At 45.4% G+C, this 26,878-nt stretch overlaps 1 protein-coding gene across 2 annotated transcripts in view; it reads left to right on the top strand.

Annotated features, from left to right (window-relative positions):
• Window positions 1-26,878, top strand: part of LOC141165353 (beta-1,3-galactosyltransferase 2-like) — a 223,095-nt gene that overhangs the window by 147,952 nt on the left and 48,265 nt on the right. Inside the window, exon 2 of one of the 2 annotated variants that reach the window (XM_073650948.1) lies at window positions 13,479-14,566. The exons of the other annotated variant lie outside the window; for it this stretch is intronic. Within the exon in view, the coding sequence (XP_073507049.1) occupies window positions 13,514-14,515 (1,002 nt within the window). The 5' untranslated portion in view covers window positions 13,479-13,513 and the 3' untranslated portion in view covers window positions 14,516-14,566. Of the gene's footprint in view, window positions 1-13,478; window positions 14,567-26,878 lie in introns of those variants that run through there. 2 annotated transcript variants of the gene reach the window in all.

Genomic DNA, 26,878 nt, shown 5'->3' with positions numbered 1-26,878 from the left:
TGTGCTGACAGGTAAGCGCACGCGGCTCTCCACTGATAATGTAGACAGACTCACGTTCATAAAGATGAACAAATCATGGATCCGAAACGACTTTTCTACCCCTGTGTCATCCTGGGGAGAGTAAAAGCTTGATGATTGGTTAAAATCACCCTACCAACCGTTTTAAGCTTTCAAATTACTAATCATGTTTATCTGTATCTTGACTGGAAAATAATTTGGGCTTTGTAGCAGTGTGCAGCACTGATCCTATTAGGCCATCTATAATAAGCTTCACCAGATTTAAAATTAAAAATAATTTTTAGCTGCATCTAGCCCGGAAAATAATTTTGGGGCTCCGAGATGCGCAAGACACATAAGTGCCTTCTTGCTGCACTACCTGCAGCATGACCCTCATATTGTCAGAATTCGAAGTAATCATGACTACTGGGTTGCCACACTCTTAGATCCCCCAAACTTTTCGATCAACCTTTTCATTTTAATAAAGCCCAAAAAAATGGTCATTTTTGAAATTATAAGCATTAGCAGGTTGTTAGAAACTGAAATCAAACAGTTTTCAACTCAAAACTTTATTCTAGGTGATGTTACATTTTCACATAGGACCCCTTGTTCGAAAGGAGCTTCTGAACTCTCTCGTCCATTGAATTTGTCAGGTTTTGGATGGTTTCTGCTTCAATTGTTTTGCATGAGGACAGAATACCCTCCCAGAGCTGTTGCTTAGATGTGAACTGCCTCCCGCCATCATAGACACTCCTTTTAATGATGCTCCAAAGGTTCTGAATGGGGTAGAGGTCAGGGGAGCATGGGGGTCACACCATAAGTTTGTCCCCTTTTATGCCCATATCAGCCAGAGATGCAGATGTTTTATGTGCAGCATGAGATGGTGCATTATCATGCAGAAAAATGATCTTGCTGTGAAATACACGGTTCTTCTTCTTGAACCATGGCAGGAAGTGCTGTTTGAGAAAATCCACATACATTATGGAGTTCATCTTTAGCGCCTTCAGGGATCCTAAAGGGGCCGACAATCTCTCTCCCCATGATTCCAGCCCAAAACATTACTCCACCTCCTCCTTGTTGGCGCTGTAGCCGTGTTTGCGTGGGGTGTCCATCAACCAGCCATCCTCCACTCCATTCATCTGGACCATCGAGCGCTGCACGGCACTCATCCGTGAACAAAACAGTTTTGAAATCAGTCTTCATGTAATGTTTGGCCCACTGGAGCCGTTTCTGCTTGTGTGAAGTGGATAGAGGAGGTCGACAGGATGGCGTATGCACAGCTGCAAACCTCTGAAGGACCCTGCATCTTGTTGTTCGGGGGACGTTGGAGGCACAAGCAGCTTCAAAAACTTGTCTGCTGCTATGACAAGGCTTTTTTGCCGCTGCTCTTTCAACCTGACGTAATTGCCTGTAGGAAAGAGTCCTCAATTTGCCCTTATCAGCACGCACACGTGTGTACTGTGAATCAGCTACATACTTCTTGATTGCCAAGACACTTCATCCTGATCATCGCACAATGTTGATTGTAGTCATGCCTTGACCTAAACACACCACAATTTGTTGCTTCTCAGCAGCCGACACATCCTTTTTCTTTCCCATTTTGGCAGAAAATGTAGGCTGCTTAATAATGTGAGAGAGCCTTCTTAAGTAGTCTTGCCTTTCATTGGACACACCTGCCAAACTAATTAGCACAGGTGTCTGCAATTGCTTACAGTGATATAAAGAGCCCTGACACACATCACCATCAATGAGTTTAACTGACAAACAAACAAATTCTTCCCTTATCACTCCTAAACACTTTTTGCATAATAATTTGGAACGCGGTGTACATGTGCTTTTCCACAAAACACCAGTGGTTCACGTAGTGAATCTTACAGTTCTAACTTGCCAACCGTGGTCTGTATGGAATTGTTCAATAAAGGGCCCAAAATTAAGATAACATAGATGGGAGAGGTCTCTATGAATAGGAATTCCTAAGTATTTGATACCCTGTGAGGGCCAGGCAAAGGGAAAGTTGGACTGGATGGAATCCTATATGGATTTAGGGAGGGAGACATCGAGGGCCTCAGACTTCGCTGCATTGATTTTAAAATTTTACCATGTAACAAAGTGATCTATTTCAGCCATAACAGCAGGGATGGATATATGTGATTGAGTGATATATACTAGGACATCATCAGCAAATAGAGAGCACTTGTACTCGGTGCCTCCCACCTCAATCCACCTAATATTGGGGTTATGGCGAATTGATGAGAGCAGGTGCTCCGTCACTAGGATGTATAAGAGAGGGGACAGAGGACATCCCTGCCTTGTCCCATTGGTGATTGTGAAAGGTGATGAAAATGTTCTGACGCACCCCCTGGGCCTTGGGACACCCGGAGCTGGACCCTTTTTGGTGGATGCTGGTGGTTGTAGTCTTCGTGGCGGCGATCCGGTTCCGTGGCTCAGGGCGGTCAAACCAGTGGCGGAACTATTTATGTGGTTTTGATGTTTAAATGTCCGACTACGCCACCCGTGGATTGCGGTCAGAGTGAACCGCCGCTACAGGGCAGACCGCTAAGGCTGGTGTTGTGGGTGCAGCAGAGCGTAGCATAACTCCCCACGGGAGGAGTATAGCCTCAGGGCAGTGTATGCGGAGGATGGGGGTGATGGTGCAGGGCAGCAGCAGTAACGACACGGAGTCAGTGATGCAGTTCAGGGCCTTTACTCACAGTTCTTATTATCCAGACCACGTCTGCAGGTAACGGCTGCCCACGTCGTACTGTGCTCACCAGGTGAGGGGCTCAGACAACTCCCAGATAACTTTGGAGCGCTTCACAGGACCCCCTTTGTGTGTCCTTTGTCTGGCCTTTCTTACCAACACTTCTGTCCGGCTGCCTCGGGCCTCCTCTTGGTAAACTTGGCGCCAGTTTCCCTGACCCTATGTGGTGCCTTCCTAGCGGGTGGAGCAAGGGGCTGCGCCACATAAAATGTCAGAGCCTCCGGTTTCTAGCTGAGGGTCGTTTCCTGCCTCCACTAGTTCGGGGACCGGTCTCCCCCTTTGGCCTGACCCCTCCACGCAGGTGGATTCGGGCGTGCGGTGGCGACTCGCCCGTCCGCACCCCTGGGATCCCTTCATTCCTCGTTCCTGGAGCCTTCTCCGCTCCTCTTCCTTCCTTCTCCCTCTTGCAGGCCTGGGCCTCTGTTACTAGGCCCGCCTCCGGAGCAGAGCTCATGCAGAGCCCCTGCTCCCTGCCACTTCTGCTCAGACTTCTCTGCACTGAACTAAGATGGTGCCCACCTTTTATACTCCCTTCTCAATGCACCCAGGAACTGCTTCCTCCCTGCTCCTGCACTGCAGGGTTCCCCTTCCTCAGTGTTCCCTCCCCCCACTCCAGCCAGGGACAGGGACTGTCGTGCCCATCTCAGGGGCATATTGGTCGCCCTGCCCCACGGCAATGTGGTGTAATGCATGCAGGTGTCGGGTCCTGATCCACACTCCATCCTTATCTGAGAGTGAGATATCACACCTCTGGGTGAGGTGCAATACGTCTGTAGCAACCGAGCCCTCGGTGCTACAGTTCCATTTATCTTCAGCCTAGGTGACGTATTGTGATACAGGGCCGTGATTTTGGCTATAAAAGGGTCCCCTAGACCCCTACCCCAAGCTTTTTAAGAGAATCATATATGGCGTGCCAGGAGACTCTATGGAATGCTTTCTCAGCATCCAACGAGAGTATCTACTTACAAATTTTTAACTGCATCTAGCCCAGGAAATACTTTGTGCCTAGTAGCAGTGTCTGCTAGTCAGCGGATTATCCCGGCTGTTAAGCAAGCTACACCACCTGTAGTTTGGACACTTAATTTTTTCAAAGGAAATGCTTCGGGACCACGGGATACTTAGTGAAGAGCATCAGGAGGCACCCCAAGGCATAGGGGCTGGGACTGGCACTAGGATGCCTTGCGGTGGACAGCCGAGCTCGATCCTTATAAAAGCTTTTTAACTGCAGCAGCTTTAGTGGACGCTACTGGAGCTGGAATTACGCGGCTGCTGGCATGAGACTTGCCCTCCAATAGATCCTTGTAAATGGATTTAAAGTGTATTCATTCAAATTAGAGGGACAATTTAAATTAAAAAGCTTAGAGCTGCCTCCACCACAGGGGGGCTCTCTCGACCCACCAGCGGACAGGCACCAGTATTGGGAGAGGGGGGCTGGCCGTCAGGGTTCACCGCGGCTCTGGCACAAACCCGGCGACACGGAGGTGGCACGGGCAGGAGCGGACTGGCCGTCTCGGCTTCTCACTTTTTGGATTTTAGAAGGGCATGACATGCCTATATCTATGTCTCCCCCTCCTTTTACTCCTCCACCTCTTTTCTTTTCGCATGACTATATGTACTTGTCACTTTTCCATGTGTTAGTTGTGTCGTCTGAGCAGTTTGTCAGCTTTTGGACACCTTTGAAGGTGTTTTCTATGTGTTTCTATGTGTTTTTGTTTGCCTGCCATTGGTTTTAACGGTGTTCGAAGGTGTTCGACGAACAGTTCGGCGAACACACGGGTGTTCGACGAACCGAACCGAACTCGAACACTACGGGGGTGGCTCAACACTACACATGAGTGCCTTCTTGCTGCACTACCTGCAACATGACCCCCGGATTGTCAGAATTCGAAGTAATCCCGACTACTGGGTTGCCACACTCTTAGATCCCCGGTACAAAAGTATATTTGCCGAAATAATTCCTGCCATAAAAAGGTATTGACGAATGCAGGAGTATCTGCAGACGCTGTTGCAGAATCTTACATGTGCTTTTCCACAAAACACCAGTGGTGCACGTAGTGAATCTCACAGTTCTAACTTGCCAACGGTGGGACTGTCGAGTCTTCATCACTCAAACAGTAACAGTAACACAATATCTGCTGGTAACAGCAATTTTGTGGAATCGTTTCACCACTTTTTTAGCCCATCCTTTGCAAGGCCACAGGAGACAAGAAGTCTGACACATAGTCAATGCCTAGAGAGGATGGTACAGGAGAATCTCCAAGTGAACATCGAAGCCATGACTGTCTCACTGTACCCTTGCTCATTTTGGTATTCCAATCTGGAAAAATCGCCGTAGCTCGCCACTCACGCCTTGGAGATCTTGTCATGCCATGCAGCCAGCGTTCTCTCTGGACTTGTGTTCAGCGCTGCTGGTGGTGTGCTGACAGATAAGCGCACGCGGCTGTCCACTGAGAATGTAGACAGACTCACGTTCATAAAGATGAACAAATCATGGATTCACAAGGACATTTCTACCCCTGTGTCATCCTTGGGAGACTAAAAGCTTGGGGATTTGGTAAAATCACCTCACCAACCGTTTTAAGCAACAGTGGGGCAATTGATGCCACTTAACCCTAGAACGCATGACCATAAAAATCTACACTTTCACATACCTGGGGCCCTTTAGGCCCGTGTGCAAATAACATGGAATAACTCAAACTCAAATGACGAACAACTATATGCATGAAGAATACCTAGAGTTTCAAAATTCTAACTAAAGTAATCTTGCAGAAAATAGAAAACAATTAACTGGGCGGGCCTGCAAGGCCACAGGTATGCATTCTAGGGTTAAGTGGTGTCTGTGCCACAATTTTGGGAGTCCCCTTGCTGTGTCTTACGTGACGTTGGCATCGTCAATTCCAGGTGGGTTGGTTCGCACCCCCCCCCCCTTTTAACTGTAAGAAACTACATACACTATGGCTTGGGGTAACACAGATGGTTGAGTCTGAAGAGCTGTTTACTCAGAGGTCTGCTCCAAATCTTCAGTGTCTGCTAGTCAGCGTAGAATTTTTAACTCCATCTAGCCTAGGCAATACTTTGGGCGTAGTAGCCCAGCTGCGAAGCAAGCTGCACCGCCTGTGTATCTAATAAGAATTTTTAAATGAATCTAGCCTAGGCAGACTGTGGGGACCCCCAACCAAACCCAGACGCTCAGCCCCCCTACCGCCCCCCTTTCATGGACAATACAATAATGTAACTCTTACAACTGGATGGGTGAGGATTGGTCACAGCTTTATTAACTCTTTATATTCATTCCATTAGAAAGGCATTTTATTTCTAAAATAATTCAGCTTGTTGCAGCATGCCCTGGGTCCCCACTCCGGCAAGTTGGCCAACAAGTGTAACTCTCCAACATGTCCTTTCTATTTCCAGGCCACGGAGGATCCAGCGTACTCTTATGCAGGACTCTGACCCCCACCCATCACTCTTAACGCTTGTTCCACTCCGTCCTGGAGTCCTGACAGGAATATGTCCAGTCCAATATCTATTAAGTGAACACCGTAGGGCCGTATGAGGCCTGCTTTATCTCCTTCCAGTTGTAGGTGTCGTATCACTACACCGCCTCTGTCTCTTCTAAATTTTGCCATCCGAATATTTATTACCTGCCTTGTCCATTCGATGGCCGTGATGTCTCGCGCACCTTGCCATACCGCTATCGGCACAATCTCTGACCATACTATAGCTAATTTTGTGAAAAATTCTCTGAAGCGCTCAGTGTCTAGTTTCATTATTGCCATTAGTTATGCGCTCTTGTGATGACCTAGGTTGTTTCCTCCGGCCTGTATAACTAAGATGACCGGACCTCTTGCCTCTCTCCCTACCTTGATTACCTCTATTAGTACCTGTGGCCATAGCAGGCCTCTAATACCTCTCCAGTTGAAATATGTGTTATGAAACTCTAATTTCCTCCCGCCTGGGCGGACTTTCGCCCTTTTTTGTGCCCAATATATATACGAGTAGCCTATCACTCACACTGTTGGCTTAGCGTCACCTGTAAAAGAAACAAACCACGTTAGGATAACAAGTCCGGTCTTATGTACTGTATCTCGCCAAACACGTGGATCGCCATCTCCCTATCCTCTGAACTTCCGTTTCTGACAGTCCTGCTCTTGCTGCTTCCGTGGCCGCACCTATGCGGAATGAGTGTGTCCCGTAATCTTTGGGGTGGTTCCCTGCCGATGTTATACATTTATTAAATTTAGCTTGGAACAGGTATCTTGATAATGGCGTTCCATCAATGTGTGATAGGAAGAAATTACTTTGTGATCTGATGGTTAGATATGTTTTTACTATTGTTACCCGACTCAGTGTACCGTTTGTGGGTTGTAGAAGTACCCAAGTACCCCTGCCCGCTGGAACCGTTTTCGATTGGTGTATGCGTAGACGTATTGCATTATTGGCTATGACTACGTCCTGGTGTAATAAGCCTCCACTGGTGGTAATTTTGGATTGAGGGACTAATTCGCTTATACATAGAGCCCCGAAGAAGGCGATCACAAATGCAGTAGACATTAGTGTTGCTTCAAATTGTGAGTGTCATGTTAATGGTGTTAGGGATAAGATGTGAGAAATCAGTTTCAGTGACACGGGACGGGACGTCTACATTCCTGACTTGGCTGACCCCTTTTCCACCCTTTTATGGATTGTCTGATGATGAATCTTTGTCACATCTCCCCAATTCAGTAGTTGGAAGTGAAATGCTACTCCGGTCAGACACCGCTGCGCTGACGCCCCTGATATGCCCCTCATCATTAGCTGGTGGAGAAATTCTATGGTGACTTGTGATCTGGCTTGTTCACATTGATCAAACCCGTCTGCCTGCTACTAGTCGTGTCCACTCTTCCCATGCCTTACCGTATGCTTGCCACGTTGACGGGGCAACTGACGCTCTGATTAATGGCATCAACTATTCGCCACTAGATCCCATAGGGAGGGTGGGCAACTGTTGCCCGATGGGTGGGCGTTGTGGAAGAGCTCTGTGAAAATCTGCCAATTGAATTGTTATAAAGCGTTAGCAGCAGCTTTATACCCCTCAGCATAGTGGCTAGCGCGGACCCATACATTGTGTTTTAGGCACAGGAATGCTAGCCTGCGTAGTAGGCCTAGCACTGGGAGAGACGATGATGCCATCTTATTAATGCAGTGCGCTAGGCTGGTGTTTTGTGTTATGAAGCGTAAATTTTTGTTAGCCAGGCGCGCGCCCCATATTTCTATTGCTACCACTATTGGGAAAAATTATTTTCAGGGCTAGATGCAGCTAAAAATTATTATTAATTTCAAAGCTGGTGGAGCTTGGTATAGATGGCCTAATACAATGAGTCCCACACACTGCTAGAAGCCCAAATATTTTTTCAGAGCTAGATGCAGATTAAAAATTATTTTTAATTTGCAGCCTGATGGAGGTCAGTATAGATGGACTAATAGAACAAGTCCCACACACTGCTAGAAGGCCAAATATTTTTTCAGAGCTAGATGCAGACAAAAAATTATATTCAGTTTGCAACCTGATGGAGGTCAGTATAGATGGACTAATAGACCCAGTCCCACACACTGCTAGAAGCCCAAATATTTTTTCAGAGCTAGATGCAGAAAAAAATTATATTCAATTTGCAACCTGATGGAGGTCAGTATAGATGGACTAATAGAACAAGACCCACTCAGTGCTAGAAGCCCAAATATTTTTTCAGAGCTAGATGCAGATAAAAATTATTTTTAATTTGCAACCTGATGGAGGTCAGTGTACATAGACTAATAGACCAAGTCCCACACACTGCTAGAAGCCCAAATATTTTTTCAGAAGTAGATGCAGAAAAAAATTATATTCAATTTCCAACCTGATGGAGGTCAGTATAGATGGACTAATAGAACAAGTCCCACACACTGCTAGAACGCCAAATATTTTTTCAGAGCTAGATGCAGACAAAAAATTATTTTGAATTTGCAACCTGATGGAGGTCAGTATAGATAGACTAATAGATCAAATCCCACACACAGCTAGAAGCCCAAATATTTTTTCAGAGGTAGATGTAGATAAAAATTATTTTTAATTTGCAGCCTGATGGAGGTCAGTATAGATGGACTAATAGAGAAAGTCCCACACACTGCTAGAAGGCCAAATATTTTTTCAGAGCTAGATGCAGATAAAAATTATTTTTAATTTGCAACCTGATGGAGGTCAGTATAGATGGACTAATAGAGAAAGTCCCACACACTGCTAGAAGCCCAAATATTTTTTCAGAGCTAGATGCAGAAAAAAATTATATTCAATTTGCAACCTGATGGAGGTCAGTATAGAAGGACTAATAGAACAAGTCCCACTCACTGCTAGAAGCCCAAATATTTTTTCAGAGCTAGATGCAGATAAAAATTATTTTTAATTTGCAACCTGATGGAGGTCAGTGTACATGGACTAATAGACCAAGTCCCACACACTGCTAGAAGCCCAAATATTTTTTCAGAAGTAGATGCAGAAAAAAATTATATTCAATTTGCAACCTGATGGAGGTCAGTATAGATGGACTAATAGAACAAGTCCCACACACTGCTAGAACGCCAAATATTTTTTCAGAGCTAGATGCAGACAAAAAATTATTTTGAATTTGCAACCTGATGGAGGTCAGTATAGATGGACTAATAGAACAAGTCCCACACACAGCTAGAAGCCCAAATATTTTTTCATAGGTAGATGCAGATAAAAATTATTTTTAATTTGCAGCCTGATGGAGGTCAGTATAGATGGACTAATAGAGAAAGTCCCACACACTGCTAGAAGGCCAAATATTTTTTCAGAGCTAAATGCAGACAAAAAATTATTTTGAATTTGCAACCTGATGGAGGTCAGTATAGATGGACTAATAGAGAAAGTCCCACACACTGCTAGAAGGCCAAATATTTTTTCAGAGCTAGATGCAGACAAAAAATTATTTTGAATTTGCAACCTGATGGAGGTCAGTATAGATGGACTAATAGAACAAGTCCCACACACAGCTAGAAGCCCAAATATTTTTTCATAGGTAGATGCAGATAAAAATTATTTTTAATTTGCAGCCTGATGGAGGTCAGTATAGATGGACTAATAGAGAAAGTCCCACACACTGCTAGAAGGCCAAATATTTTTTCAGAGCTAAATGCAGACAAAAAATTATTTTGAATTTGCAACCTGATGGAGGTCAGTATAGATGGACTAATAGAGAAAGTCCCACACACTGCTAGAAGGCCAAATATTTTTTCAGAGCTAGATGCAGACAAAAAATTATTTTGAATTTGCAACCTGATGGAGCTCAGTATAGATGGACTAATAGAGAAAGTCCCACACTCTGCTAGAAGGCCGAATATTTTTTCAGAGCTAGATGCAGATAAAAATTATTTTTAATTTGCAACCTGATGAAGGTCAGTGTAGATGGACTAATAGACCAAGTCCCACACACTGCTAGAAGCCCAAATATTTTTCCAGAAGTAGATGCAGAAAAAATTTATATTCAATTTGCAACCTGATGGAGGTCAGTATAGATGGACTAATAGAACAAGTCCCACACACTGCTAGAAGCCCAAATTTTTTTTCTGAGGTAGATGCAGAAAAAAATGATATTCAGTTTGCAACCTGATGGAGGTCAGTATAGATGGACTAATAGAACAAGTCCCACACACTGCTAGAAGCCCAAATATTTTTTCAGAGCTAGATGCAGAAAAAATGATATTCAATTTGCAAACTGGTGTAGGTTAGTATAGATGGACTAATAGAATGATGCTATGCCCAAAAGATTTTACTTCACTAGGTGCAGTAAAAAAATTGGTGTTCTATACACAGGTGGTATATCTTGCAACACAGATATGCTACTCCACTGACTAACACACTCTGCAATAGGCCAAAAAGGATTAGCTTTGCTAGATTCAGCCAAATGCTGTGAAAAAAACTTGCACAGCACTGGCACAGACCTGCCTGGCAAAAACTGATAGGAACTGATGTAACCTAGTCCTGAAAAGGACTCCAATTACAATTAGTCTTTACTCCCACAATCTATCTATTTAAGAGCACAGACCTGCCTGATAAAAGTCGTAGGAAATGCTGTAACCTAGTCCTTAAAAGGACTGCAATCACAACTATTCCCTACTCCCAAGCTATCTGTAGATTTGTGCGAAAATTGGCTTGAAATTAACAAGGTATAGCGCACACAGCAACAGCGGTGCCGTCTAACACGCAGCTGCAGCAGTGAGAAAATGGTGGCGACGGGGAAAATGGCTGGGTCTTATAGGGCAAGGACATGTGACATACACTGCCAATGACACATGCCCTTGCTTGTGTGAAAAAAAGCACTTCGCTCCGTGTGTGCGCTGCTGATAGGCTGACAGATTGCACCTCCCCACTGTAAATGCGGGAAAGAGAAAAAAAAATGGAGTTCTTCATTATTCCTGCAGAGATCCATCCCCTGCCCCTCCCCCCACCACGCTGTAGACTCAAACTGCGTATTAACATTAATTTTCATCATTACTGAGAAAAAATCCAGTTATGATTTTGGTGCACGAACAGTTATCGAACATAACCTCGAACAGCCGAATTTTTCTCAAATCGTTCGTGTTCGCCGAACGGCTCGAACACCGCCCAAAACAGCTCGAATTTGAGATTGGCGAACAGTTCGAGTAGAACAACGCTCATCTCTAGACTTGAACAATGAATACCCGAGCATTTTAATGCTCACTCATCACTAATTATGAACATTACAAATTTAGAAAATATGTCCATTTTGATGGAGAAGATTTATAGAATATATGGTCATACTTTTAGAATATGAAATCTCAGATGACCTTAATAAAAAATAATATTATATTTCTGCGAAGTAAAAATGGATTGGAGAAAGAAATCATATTTTGGAACGTTCACATAAAAAAAGTATCAAGAACTTCTCAAGATAAAGAGAATTTTTCAGAAATGTATATATCTTACATTGGGACCCAGTATGGGCATGGCATAAGCTGGTTTAGGGAGCTATTACTGACTTACCATTCTGACCCATGAGCTTCAAGTTATGTTTCTGGTCACTGCTCATCATTGAAGCTTGTGGAACTTCATGCAAAATCTACAACAGTACCATCAAACTGATACAGATTTTTAACTCGTTCCATAAATACAAGTGTATATGGCACATGTTGGATGTGTGTGTGTGTGTAGAGCGGATTCAAGAGCTGAGCCTGCACCTTACTCGGCAGATGCTAGCTGCATTACATAGCCGGCATCTGCCTGTAACAGCAACCATCGGAGCTAACTTTTTAAGCTGTACTAATAAATTGGTGGACACATTAATTTGCTTTGTTGTCATCTTGAGCCAAGCAGGGGCTTTTACTTTCAGTGTTGATTATCTTTACAGCAAATATACGGTAGCTGGTGAACCTTTGTATTTTGTGCTTATTTTATGGGTTTCATAGGAATCATCTTCAATACATATTGTAATACAGTTATATTTGAGTAACATCTATCAGTGTAATCAGTCAGATCATGGCAGAATTAAATCCCATAAGACATGGGTGGGGAACCTCAGTCCCATGGGCCATTTATGGCCCTCGATGACCTTTTATCTGAGCAGTGTTCACTACTGAAGGCTGAGGCACGTGCAATGAAAGATTATGTCCTGACACCAGTGCCAGCGTCAGGACGTACTTTGTGGGCGGAGTTAGTGCGCAAGTTTTACGGTCCCTGAAGGATGGTATAAATATCCAAATGGCTTTTGGCAGAAAAAAGATTTCCCACCCCTGCCATAAGAGGACTAATCAAAAAATAATTAAAAAACAACTTAAACATAAAGACTTAAATATAACCATAATCGGCACTGCTACATCTGTGAAAGACTAATCTTTCAAAATATAAAATAATATAACCCATGCAGCCATACAGTACAATAAACACCATTAAAGCAAAAAAATATCAAAAAGGCCAAAATTGCCGTTTTGCAGTTGCCACACCTCCTAAAAATGCAAAAAAAGTAATCAATACATTGTTTATACCCCAAAATAGTGTTATTAAAAACATCAGCTCCCCATGCTAAAAACAAACTCTCATTCTGCTCAATCAATGTAAAAAAAGTTACCGGTCTAACAAAATGGCAGTACAAACCAAATTTGGAATTTTTATTCAGAATTTTTTTCACAGCTAAAAGAAAAAACGATATAACTTTTGTTTCTCTATAATTATACCAACCCAGAGAATCATATTGGCAGATCATTTGTACCACACATTGAACGCCATAAAAATCAAATCCACCCCCAAAATGGAAAATTTGAAGTTTTTTCTCTCAATTTCATAGAATTTGGATTTTTTTTCCTTATTTTTCAGTACAATATATGGTAAATTGAATGGTGTCATTCAAAACTACAACTTGTCCTGGAAGAAAAGAAGCCCTCATACGACTTTGTCTACTGAAAATGAAAAAGAGTTGCGGCTCTTGGAAAAAGAGGAAGAAAAAACAAACAATAAAAAAATGAAAACTGGCTTCTGTGGGAAGAGGTTAATAGAATTGGTATTCTTATATAGGGCGAAGGGATTTTTGGCGCTCTTAAGCTCCAGGGTTTGGGTGCAACTACATCTGCTATAGCTGCGCCCCTGCATTAGGACTGTAAATAATGTAGACTGCTGAATTTCATTGTTTTTGTGCAATTTTTTTTCTTTTTACATTTTGTCTCATTTTTACAGAAATCTTGGTGAAGCCCTGATCTTTGGAGGACAAAATGCGTCGCCGAATCTGCTCTCGAAAATTTCTTACCTTTTATTTCGGGATTCTTATGTTAATGTCTGGGTACTTATTCTACTCTGAAAGTAAAATAAGTCATGATTCTGTAAAATTTCAAGGGAAGAAAAACTCTGTGAATAATTTGACTTTCCCAGTGTTCAAGCATCCATTGGCTCCTCCGTACCCATTTCCATACAAGTTCCTCATTAACCAGCCGGACAAGTGCAAGAACCGGAAGCCTTTCCTTGTTATAATGGTGTTGGTCCAGTGCCAGGACTTGAACTCTAGGCATATAATCCGAGACACATGGGGTAATGAAAGTCTTTATGATATTGAGGTGGTCAGGATTTTTCTGGTGGGTCTACCTCAGATTGCTCCTGAGCGAACCAAAGATGTATTGAAGGAGGAAAACGTGACCTTTGGGGATATCGTCCAACAAGACTTCTTGGACACCTATTACAATTTGACCTTGAAAACCTTAATGGGTATGGAGTGGGTGATCAAATTCTGTTCTTCTGCCAGTTATGTCATGAAGATAGACAGTGACATGTTTCTTAATGTGGACTACTTGATTCATAATATTCTTTATCCAGACTTACCTGTTCGTACAAATTACTTTACAGGAGCCATATATAGGAACACTAAACCTAAGAGGAAAAAATCCTCGAAGTGGTACGTACCTAAGGAAATCTATCCAAATAATACGTACCCACCCTATTGCGCTGGTCCTGGATATGTCTTCTCAACTGACATGGCAAAGAAAATCTATGATGTGGCCCAAGAGATTAGGGTCATCCCAATGGAGGATGCTTTTATGGGAATTTGCTTGTATAAGCTCCACATTCCAGTTAGTGAACCCCCTAGAGGAAAATTTGTCAGCCGCAAGGTTCATTACAACCATTGCAGATTTAGGAAAGTTGTCACAGTGCACCATTACGGTGGATATGAACTACGAAGAATATGGGCAGACTTTTGGGCTAAGAGATCTCAGAAGTGCTAAGAAAACAAACTAAAAATGAACTGGAGAAAATAAGTCACATTTCAGGAGACCCTCCCAAGATGAAGAGACTCTTTTAATTAATATAAAGAAACAAATTTACACATACTGTATGTCAATTTTTTTGCAGGATTTATATAACAAACTCTCTCTATATATTTTTTTAATTATTTAAAAGCTATAGACACATTTGAGCTGATTTTTGTATTTCGATTTTATTTCTTTAAATGGAAAATTAAGCAACTTTGAGAATACATTCTTAAAAAAATCTACCATTTCTCTGCTGCATAGTCTGTGCACCTGCTTCACATGTCCGACTTTCCTGCTGCTCACGATATAGGTTAGGAACTTCTGTCTGTGTTAGCTCTCTTTGCTTTCACTCATCCTTTTCTCAGAGTTAGGGTTCAGTCAGACTGCTGTATTACTTGCATGAGGATGGCATCGCAATTAGTGTTGAGCCACCCCCGTAGTGTTCGAGTTCGGTTCGGTTCGTCGAACACCCGTGTGTTCGCCGAACTGTTCGTCGAACTGTTCGTCGAACACCTTCGAACACCGTTAAAACCAATGGCAGGCAAACAAAAACACATAGAAACACATAGAAAACACCTTCAAAGGTGTCCAAAAGCTGACAAACTGCTCAGAAGACACAACTAACACATGGAAAAGTGACAAGTACATATAGTCATGCGAAAAGAAAAGAGGTGGAGGAGTAAAAGGAGGGGGAGACACAGATATAGGCATGTCATGCCCTTCTAAAATCCAAAAAGTGAGAAGCCGAGACGGCCAGTCCGCTCCTGCCCGTGCCACCTCCGTGTCGCCGGGTTTGTGCCAGAGCCGCGGTGAACCCTGACGGCCAGCCCCCCTCTCCCAATACTGGTGCCTGTCCGCTGGTGGGTCGAGAGAGCCCCCCTGTGGTGGAGGCAGCTCTAAGCTTTTTAATTTAAATTGTCCCTCTAATTTGAATGAATACACTTTAAATCCATTTACAAGGATCTATTGGAGGGCAAGTCTCATGCCAGCAGCCGCGTAATTCCAGCTCCAGTAGCGTCCACTAAAGCTGCTGCAGTTAAAAAGCTTTTATAAGGATCGAGCTCGGCTGTCCACCGCAAGGCATCCTAGTGCCAGTCCCAGCCCCTATGCCTTGGGGTGCCTCCTGATGCTCTTCACTAAGTATCCCGTGGTCCCGAAGCATTTCCTTTGAAAAAATTAAGTGTCCAAACTACAGGTGGTGTAGCTTGCTTAACAGCCGGGATAATCCGCTGACTAGCAGACACTGCTACTAGGCACAAAGTATTTCCTGGGCTAGATGCAGTTAAAAATTTGTAAGTAGATACTCTCGTTGGATGCTGAGAAAGCATTCCATAGAGTCTCCTGGCACGCCATATATGATTCTCTTAAAAAGCTTGGGGTAGGGGTCTAGGGGACCCTTTTATAGCCAAAATCACGGCCCTGTATCACAATACGTCACCTAGGCTGAAGATAAATGGAACTGTAGCACCGAGGGCTCGGTTGCTACAGACGTATTGCACCTCACCCAGAGGTGTGATATCTCACTCTCAGATAAGGATGGAGTGTGGATCAGGACCCGACACCTGCATGCATTACACCACATTGCCGTGGGGCAGGGCGACCAATATGCCCCTGAGATGGGCACGACAGTCCCTGTCCCTGGCTGGAGTGGGGGGAGGGAACACTGAGGAAGGGGAACCCTGCAGTGCAGGAGCAGGGAGGAAGCAGTTCCTGGGTGCATTGAGAAGGGAGTATAAAAGGTGGGCACCATCTTAGTTCAGTGCAGAGAAGTCTGAGCAGAAGTGGCAGGGAGCAGGGGCTCTGCATGAGCTCTGCTCCGGAGGCGGGCCTAGTAACAGAGGCCCAGGCCTGCAAGAGGGAGAAGGAAGGAAGAGGAGCGGAGAAGGCTCCAGGAACGAGGAATGAAGGGATCCCAGGGGTGCGGTCGGGCGAGTCGCCACCGCACGCCCGAATCCACCTGCGTGGAGGGGTCAGGCCAAAGGGGGAGACCGGTCCCCGAACTAGTGGAGGCAGGAAACGACCCTCAGCTAGAAACCGGAGGCTCTGACATTTTATGTGGCGCAGCCCCTTGCTCCACCCGCTAGGAAGGCACCACATAGGGTCAGGGAAACTGGCGCCAAGTTTACCAAGAGGAGGCCCGAGGCAGCCGGACAGAAGTGTTGGTAAGAAAGGCCAGACAAAGGACACACAAAGGGGGTCCTGTGAAGCGCTCCAAAGTTATCTGGGAGTTGTCTGAGCCCCTCACCTGGTGAGCACAGTACGACGTGGGCAGCCGTTACCTGCAGACGTGGTCTGGATAATAAGAACTGTGAGTAAAGGCCCTGAACTGCATCACTGACTCCGTGTCGTTACTGCTGCTGCCCTGCACCATCACCCCCATCCTCCGCATACACTGCCCTGAGGCTATACTCCTCCCGTGGGGAGTTATGCTACGCTCTGCTGCACCCACAACACCAGCCTTAGCGGTCTGCCCTGTAGCGGCGGTTCACTCTGACCGCAATCCACGGGTGGCGTAGTCGGACATTTAAACATCAAAACCACATAAATAGTTCCGCCACTGGTTTGACCGCCCTGAGCCACGGAACCGGATCGCCGCCACGAAGACTACAACCACCAGCATCCACCAAAAAGGGTCCGGCTCCGGGTGTCCCAAGGCCCAGGGGGTGCGTCAGAACATTTTCATCACCTTTCACAATCACCAATGGGACAAGGCAGGGATGTCCTCTGTCCCCTCTCTTATACATCCTAGTGACGGAGCACCTGCTCTCATCAATTCGCCATAACCCCAATATTAGGTGGATTGAGGTGGGAGGCACCGAGTACAAGTGCTCTCTATTTGCTGATGATGTCCTAGTATATATCACTCAATCACATATATCCATCCCTGCTGTTATGGCTGAAATAGATCACTTTGTTACATGGTAAAATTTTAAAATCAATGCAGCGAAGTCTGAGGCCCTCGATGTCTCCCTCCCTAAATCCATATAGGATTCCATCCAGTCCAACTTTCCCTTTGCCTGGCCCTCACAGGGTATCAAATACTTAGGAATTCCTATTCATAGAGACCTCTCCCATCTATGTTATCTTAATTTTGGGCCCTTTATTGAACAATTCCATACAGACCACGGTTGGCAAGTTAGAACTGTAAGATTCACTACGTGCACCACTGGTATTTTGTGGAAAAGCACATGTAAGATTCTGCAACAGTCTCTGCTGATACTCCTGCATGCGTGCATCCCTTTCTATGGCAGGAATAATTTCTGCAAATTTACTTTTGTACCGGGGATCTAACAGTGTGGCAAGCCAGTAGTCAGGATTATTTCTAATTCTCACAATTCGAGGGTCATGTTGCAGGTAGTGCAGCAAGAAGGCACTCATGTGTGTTGCGCATCCAGGAGCACCAAGTCCCTGTTGTGTTGGTGGCGAGGTAACAATCGTGCTTCCTTCCTCTGTCCTCTCCCCCCAACCTCGCACAACAGAAATGTGATCAAGGTCTCCCTCATCTGATGAGTCTTCCATCAGTTCGTCCTCCACTTCTTCCTGGGCTCCTGCACCTTCCTCACTAGTTTGGCTGCTACCATGCGCCCTGGTAAAATCATCTCCCCCACCCTCACATGCCTGCCGCCCTGGTGCTGCCGACCGTCTGGACCTTGCAGATGTTAGCCCTTCCGCATACAACTCCTCCTCCTCTACTTCCTCCACCTCCTCTTGTGCCACCACCTGACTCCGAATTCTGTTTAACATGTGCTCCAGCATGTAAATCACCGGAATAGTCATGCTGATAATGGCATCGTCAGCACTAAACATCTTCGTCGCCATTTCAAAACTGTGCAGAAGGGTGCATAGGTCCCTGATCTGAGACCACTCCTCCAGCGTGATTTGCCCCACCTCTGAATCTCGTTGGCCCAGGCTATACGTCAGAACCAGGGCTTGTCGGTGCTGCCACAGTCGCTGCAACATGTGCAGAGTTGAATTCCACCGGGTAGGCACATCGCATTTTAGCCGGTGAAGTGGCAGGCCCAAGGACTTCTGTAGAGATGTAAGTCGCTGAGCTGCGGGATGCGAACGGCGGAAGTGAGCACACAGCGACCGTGCCCTCTGCAGAAGGCCATCTAGTCTGGGATAGTGGGCTAAAAATTGCTGGACAACCAGGTTCAACACGTGAGCCATACAAGGCACGTGTGTGACATTGCCCCGGCGAAGGGCCGCACCCAGGTTTGCAGCATTGTCGCACACGGCCTTCCCTGGTTTCAGGTCCAGTGGAGACAACCATTCATGAAATTGGTTCTCCAGAGCTGACCACAACTCCTCAGCTGTGTGACTCACATTTCCCAGACATTTCAATGTAAAAACCGCCTGATGACGTTGAGCCCTACTGCCAGCATAGTAAGGAGGTGTGCAGGATCCCTTCTGCGCAGTTAGAAAGCTTGTGGCATGACCAGACAGGCTTTGGGTGCAGGTGGAAGACCGAGAGGAGGTTGAGGAGGCAGAAGCAGTGGAGGAAAAATGACATAAAGAGGATTGACGCACAACTCGTGGGGACGGCAAGACTTGGACAGCAGCCCCTTGTCCTGCTGTCACCATAGTTACCCAGTGCCCAGTCAGCGACATGTAACGCCCCTGTCCATGCCTACTCGTCCAAGTGTCTGTGGTGAAATGCACCCTGTCACACACAGAGTTTCTCAAAGAAGCGGTGATGTTGTGTGCGACATGCTGGTGGAGCGCAGGCACACCTTTCTTTGAGAAGTAGTGCCGACTGGGCATCTGGTACTGGGGCACTGCGACGGACATAAGGTCTCGAAAATCCTCTGTGTCCACCAGGCGGAAAGGCAGCATTTCTGTAGCCAAGAGCTTGCAGATGGTGAAATTCAACCTCTTAGCTTTCTCATGGCTAGGAGGAAATGGTCTTTTACTTGTCCACATCTGAGGGACCGAGGGCTGGCTATTGTGCTTAGACGGGGTTGATAAAGGTGTCCCCGGCAAACTGCCGGTCTGTGAGGAAGATGCAGGCGGACATGTTAGGTTGCCTTGATCCAAAGGTGGTGCTATCGATGTCGGACAGCGCTCAAGACCAGCTGGTGTTACCACCTCCAAAGAAAATGATGACCTGCCAATCACGCTGGCTGTTGCGGGTAAAGAGGTGGCAGGTCTGCGCCCCAAAACAGGTGTGACTGCTGTCCCCCCAGTCACAGAGGATGAAGAGGCCACGGATGCACAAGATATGGCAGACGGTGGTTGGCCCGGCCGGCTAGACCGCATTGTAGCACACTGAGCTTCCCACTGCAACTTATGCTTCATGTCCATGTGCCGGTTCATGCATGAAGTACTCAAACTATGTATTTTTTGGCCTCTACTTAGCTTTTGCTGACAAATGTTACAGATAACACGAGTTGGGTCATCTTTATCGATCTGAAAAAATGCCCAGGCTATGCAAGGCTTAGCACCCATGCGACCTGAAGAGCCACCACGACTTGTGGTGAGAGGCAGAGTTGTGTTTGAGGATGCAGTTGTTGACGTGCTTCCAGTACTACGTCTCTGTCCAGGAAGGCGCAACCTGACCTCGTCATAACTAGCATCTTCCTCCACCTCCTCTGCTGACCTCATCTCTTGGCTGACTGTGGGTTGACAGTAAGTGGGATCTCCGACCTCATCATCATCACCCTGTGCGTTATCACACCCTTCGTCCTCAGAGCCAACCTGTTCCTGCCCTGACAAAAAACTAAAGTTGTCGCTCCAATCAGGTATTTGAGTCTTATCATCGTCTTCCTCATTGTCTCCACCAACAGGAGTTACAGTTTGGGAATGAGGGTCTACATTATGGTCAGAACCTTCTGCGTCTGGTCCTGGATCCGACTCATAAAGATTCTGGGCATCAGTGCAGATCATTTCCTCGTCTGGATTCACAGAAGCGCTGGAGTCGACCTCTGATTCCCAGGCTATAGTATGAGTAAACAGCTCTGCAGACTCAACCATCTGTTCTACCTCATACTCAGACGGGCAGCTGGAGATTTGGGAGCTGTGAGGAAGCAAGTGTAATTTGGGTGACACCTTTGAGGACTGGAGTATTTGTGATGTTGAAGTTGATGTGGAGGAGAGCCCACTTAAAGGAGCACTTGATATCCGTTGAAGCACCTGCTGTTTTTGTGCCTCATCTGGAATTTGTAGCGATTGGCGTGGCCGTAAGAAAGGGATCTTATCACATTGTCCGCTAAAAGAAGTAGACATTTTAGTTTGGCTGGAAGATGGTCTTTCTTCTGCACCTACCCCACGGACACAACCTTTTTTCCCCTTCCCAACACGCCTATTCCCCTTTCCACCAGCAGCAGGCCTTTTTCCACTCATTTTGGTGGTTAACTAATTCACAACTCTGGAGTTGTTTGCACAAAAAAACAATGGATGGTAACCGAGCAGAGCTGAGTGGCCAAACTGTGGTATTAGGCCAAAACTATTGGCTGGGTTAGATGCAGAAAAAAATTATTTTTAATTTGCAACCTGATGGAGGTCAGTATAGATGGACTAATAGACCAAGTCCCACACACCGCTAGAAGCCCAAATATTTTTTCAGAGCTAGATGCAGAAATTTTTTTTATTCAATTTGCAACCTGATGGAGGTCAGTATAGATGGACTAATAGACCAAGTCCCACACACTGCTAGAAGCCCAAATATTTTTTCAGAGCTAAATGAAGAAAAAAATTATTTTTAATTTGCAACCTGATGGAGGTCAGTATAGATGGACTAATAGACCAAGTCCCACACGCTGCTAGAAGCCCAAATATTTTTTCAGAGATAAATGAAGAAAAAAATTATTTTTAATTTGCAACCTGATGGAGGTCAGTATAGATGGACTAATAGACCAAGTCCCACACACCGCTAGAAGCCCAAATATTTTTTCAGAGCTAGATGCAGAAAAAAATTATATTCAATTTGCAACCTGCTGGAGGTCAGTATAGAAGGACTAATAGAACAAGTCCCACACACTGCTAGAAGCCCAAATATTTTTTCAGAGTAAATAAATAAAGAAATTATTTTTAATTTGCAACCTGATGGAGGTCAGTATAGATGGACTAATAGACCAAGTCCCACACACTGCTAGAAGCCCAAATATTTTTTCAGAGCTAGATGCAGAAAAAAATTATATTCAGTTTGCAACCTGATGGAGGTCAGTATAGATGGACTAATAGAATGATGCTATGCCCAAAAGATTTTACTTCACTAGGTGCAGTAAAAAAATTGGTATTCTATACACAGGTGGTATATCTTGCAACACAGATAGGCTACTCCACTGACTAACACACTCTGCAATAGGCCAAAAAGGATTAGCTTTGCTAGATTCAGCCAAATGCTGTGAAAAAAACTTGCACAGCACTGGCACAGACCTGCCTGGCAAAAACTGATAGGAACTGATGTAACCTAGTCCTGAAAAGGACTCCAATTACAATTAGTCTTTACTCCCACAATCTATCTATTTAAGAGCACAGACCTGCCTGATAAAAGTCGTAGGAAATGCTGTAACCTAGTCCTTAAAAGGACTGCAATCACAACTATTCCCTACTCCCAAGCTATCTGTATATTTGTGCGAAAATTGGCTTGAAATTAACAAGGTATAGCGCACACAGCAACAGCGGTGCCGTCTAACACGCAGCTGCAGCAGTGAGAAAATGGTGGCGACGGGGAAAATGGCTTGGTCTTATAGGGCAAGGACATGTGACATACACTGCCAATCACACATGCCCTTGCTTGTGTGAAAAAAAGCACTTCGCTCCGTGTGTGCGCTGCTGATAGGCTGACAGATTGCACCTCCCCACTGCAAATGCGGGAAAGAGAAAAAAAAATGGAGATCTTCATTGTTCCTGCAGAGATCCATCCCCTGCCCCTCCCCCCGCCCCGCTGTACACTCAAACTGCGTATTAACATTAATTTTCATCATTACTGAGAAAAAATCCAGTTATGATTTTGGTGCACGAACAGTTATCGAACATAACCTCGAACAGCCGAATTTTTCTCAAATTGTTCGTGTTCGCCGACCGGCTCGAACACCGCCCAAAACAGCTCGAATTTGAGATTGGCGAACAGTTCGAGTAGAACAACGCTCATCTCTAATCGCAATCCTAGGACTAGCCCTCGACTCTCCTGACCTGAGCGTGACAGCATGTATTTCCATACAGCTATCACGCTCAGGTCAGGAGAGCTGATGGCCAGTCCGCTGATTGCGATGTGATCTTCACGCAAGTTACTCAGCTGTCTGACTGCACCCTTAGAGATAGCAGCAGGACAAGGTTGTAGACAACAAATCCAAAGGTGGAAAGTGTAAAAAGCATTTAAGTTTTCAGGGAAAGTAGATCACACAGACTGCGGATAGGGAGGAAAGCATACATAAGGAATTTTTCAAAGGAATGCTGTGCATGAGTGTTGAGTGAAAAAAGAGCACCAGGTGGGTCTGCAGAAGGAAAAAGCAGTAGAGGATTGAAGTTTTTCTGATACATGAGAGCTAGTGAAAGTATTAGCATCCTGAACATACAGGTCTTACATCCAGCATATATTACTCTGAGGGACTTGAATAATTTAGAAAAGTATTAAACTAGGAGTAAGTTTCAACCAGCATATCAATGGGTCAAAAAAAGATGAAAAGGAATAAAGACTGCAGTCTGAAATCAAGTACAACTTTATAAGTCAACATGACATACAGTATCATATGTAAAGATCATTTTATCAATGTCAAAGAAGTTAAAAGCCTTTAAAGGCAATGTGACGGCTGTTTTTACCCAACTGACTAGTTCATGAGGAATCAAGTATAATGAATGAAATCTAAGTTGCTGATCATATATCAATGTTAACTTAGAAAAGGAAGTTTTAATAATTCATGCACTGTTTGCAAATGAGTGGCCAGGTATCCATCGAGTGTTACTCTACCAGCAAAGCGTCCTGACTCCTGGCTTCTCCACTCTAAATTGTCACAATACAAACTGCGGTTTATTGATAATACCATAGCTCCCAATCGTCCTGGTTTCTGCGGGACTGTCCCGCTTTGAGGGCTCAGTCCCGTGTCCTGTTACGGCTCAGCTGTTCTTTCACTTCTATACATTCTGGCTGTGGTGGGTGATTTGCGGCGGTGGAAGCTGCAGCTACCACGTGTGCCCGCTGCTAAAAAAAATTAATATTCTCTCCTCTCCACACCCATGGGAGTGGAGAGGAGTGAATATTAGTGTTGAGCGAACATGCTCGACACTGCTCGGTACTCGCCCGAGCATCACGCTACTCGGGATGTTCGGCGAGCACCGAGGATTTCCGGGTTACTCGGGCGGGAGCTCAGGTCTCCGCCCTGCATGTTTGGCGCTCTTTACAGAGCCAATGAACATGCAGGGATTGCCAGCCAGTCACTGTAATGCCGCAGCCATGTTGGTTGTGGGCATTACATTGATTGGCTGGCCGCACAGCGTCACCTCAAGTATTTAAAACCGGGCGCCGCCATCTTGGACACAGACGGCTGGGATCAGACAGTGTAGGGACAGCGCTGCTGATTTAGGGAGAGATATATACTGCAAAATAGTTAGTGTAGGGTCTGTAAAGGCTGCCAGAACAAACAAACAGTCCTTCTCAGGACTAATATCCATCCCAGGTATATCAGGCAGGCAGGCAGGCTGTATAGGAGACGCAGTGGTTATACCAGCAAATGCTGCATTACAGTCCTGTGTGCTCCTGTTGCTGAAATTGCTGGACTTAGCTCCAGGTCTCGGGGGCCAGGAAAAATCCTTTTTTTTTTTTATCTAAATCCTCTTTTTTTTTTCCCCTCCTTCACACTGTACAAATACCCATCTTATTAACCTTTTGGTGTCCGCCCCCCCAAAAAAACAAACAAAAAAAAAACTGTGTCTGTGACAGTTCGGACACAAATATATTTTTTTAAAAGAGTCTGGTGTAGGCCATTGAAATAGAAGTGTGGTTTTGCAGTTCCACGGTTCAAACCTTTGTATTATCCACTTTTGGGCCAATTTTACCTAAAAAAAAAACAGTTTGAGTGTGTCGCTCACTGTTGAGCGGCAAATATATCTATTTAAAAAAGTCTGGTATACCCCAGTAAATTAGAACTGTGGTTTTGCCGTTCCATGGTAAAAAATCTCTATTATCCAGCTTTTGGCATTTTTTGCTGTAAAAAAAAACCTGTAATAGTGTCTCCTGATTGTTCAGACACAAATATATTTGTTGAAAATAGTCTGGTGTAGGCCAGAGAAATAGAAGTGTGGTTTTGCAGTTCCACAGTTCAAACCTCTGTATTATCCACTTTTGGGCCATTTTTACCTAAAAAAAACAGTTTGAGTGTGTCGCTCACAGTTCAGCCGCAAATATATCTCTTTAAAATTGTCTGGTATACCCCAGTAAACAATAACTGTGGTTTTGCCATTCCACGGTAAAAAAATCTCTATTATTCAGCTTTTGGTATTTTTTCCTTAAAGAAAAACAGTAATAGTTTCTCCCTGATTGTTCAGATTGTTTAAAAGAGTCGGGTGTAGGCCAGAGAAATAGAACTGTGGTTTTCCTCTTCCACGGTTCTAATCTACTTTTTATTACCCTTTTTCCATTGATAGTGTGAGTGTAAACTATTTTACTTCCTTTACAATGGGCCAGGCGCATGGCAAGGGACGTGGAACTGGACGTTCTGCTGATGGTGCGTGCTGAGGACGGGGCCGTGGCCAAGGTGAAAATGTGCCACAACCAACAGCCACAGCTTCTCGCTCCCACTTCTTGACCGAATTACTAGGGAAGCACAGAACAACACCAGTATTGCGAACTGATCAGTGTGAACAGGTTATTAATTGGATAGCAGATAATACTTCCAGTTACCTGGGCACCAACACCTCCGGTCTGTCTTCCACACGGTCAAATCTTAGTAGCCGTGAGTCTCGACCGCATACTCCTCCTCACCCTGATGCTCCTTCCTCCCACCATGCCGAGTGTCGTCAGACAGTAACTGATCCCACACTTGGAAACTCTGAAGAGCTGTTCTCTGGTCTATTTCCAGATTTGTGCCCCTCGCCTACTCCGCTTGAAGTGGTGGAAGAGGAGATCCCAAGAAGCGATGCCCAAATATTTGAACAGCCACGGCCACAGGAAGTCGACGCTGGCAATTTGTCACAAGAGGTGGACGATGACGAGACACAATTGCCAGGAAGTGAGGAGGAGGATCGTGGTGCGCAAGTGAAAGAGGAGGAGGTGGTGGATGATCTAGTAACTGACACAACATGGCAGGAGGACATGCAGAGCGAGGCCAGCAGCACACAGGGTGAGGGAGGCAGAATACCCCAACAGGCAGGAAGAAGCAGTGTGGTGGCCGCACACAGAAGGAAGGCAACAGTTCCCCGTAACACCAACATGAGGGATGTTGCCAGTACAACCTGTAGGTCTTCCAGAGTCTGGAATTTTTTTAAAGACTCTGCTGATAACCCCAAAAAGGCCATTTGTACCACCTGCCATGCCAGCATCAGCAGGGGTGACAAAACTACCAGCCTGACCACCACCAGCATGATCAGGCACATGGCAGCAAAGCACCCGACTTTGTGGGGTGAACCCCAGGCTCCACGACCAGTGTCAGCGGGTGTCACAACTGCTTCTTCCGCTGTTGTGCGTGCAATAGAACCCCCTGTTGTGTGTGCAAGGCAATCCCCTGTCCATACTGCATGCAATGATGCCCCCTCCTCTCAGTCTTCACTTGTTATGGCAGTTTCTCAAGAAACAGCATCAATGTCCACGTCCACGTCCCACCACAGCATTCAATTGTCCATATCCCAGACCTTTGAACGAAAGCGGAAATTCGCAGCCAACGCCCCACAGGCCACAGTCCTAAATTCGCACATTTCACGACTGCTTGCATTGGAAATGCTGCCTTTTAGGCTGGTGGAGACGGAATCCTTCCGCCACTTTATGGCGGTGGCCGTCCCTCGGTACTCGGTCCCCAGCCGACACTATTTTGCCCGATGTGCCATCCCCGCACTACTGCCGTGCCCTCAACAACGCAGTTACTGGGAGAGTCCACCTGACAACGGACACGTGGACAAATGTTTGTGGCCAGGGACGGTACATATCCCTGACGGCACACTGGGTAAACATAGTGGCAGCCAGGACCCAGTCGGACCTTGGGAAGGAACACATCCTCCCCACACCGAGGATTGCGGGCCCTATGTCAGTCAGAGTTGCCCCCACAGTGTACAGCTCCTGCGAATCCTCCTCCTCCTCCTCATGTTTAGCCTCCATCTCAGATATCACTACATCAGTTACAAGCTGAAAGCACTGCGGTACTGCCTCCGCCAAGCGGCAACAGGCTGTGCTGAAACTCATAAGCT

This window comes from Phyllobates terribilis, unplaced genomic scaffold, assembly GCF_046119375.1.
Source record: "Phyllobates terribilis strain yellow unplaced genomic scaffold, ASM4611937v1 Scaffold_11__3_contigs__length_659146591, whole genome shotgun sequence".
NCBI lineage: Eukaryota > Metazoa > Chordata > Amphibia > Anura > Dendrobatidae > Phyllobates > Phyllobates terribilis.
The sequence above is the reverse complement of the archived record's forward strand: the minus strand, read 5'-3'. Positions and strand labels throughout refer to the sequence as shown.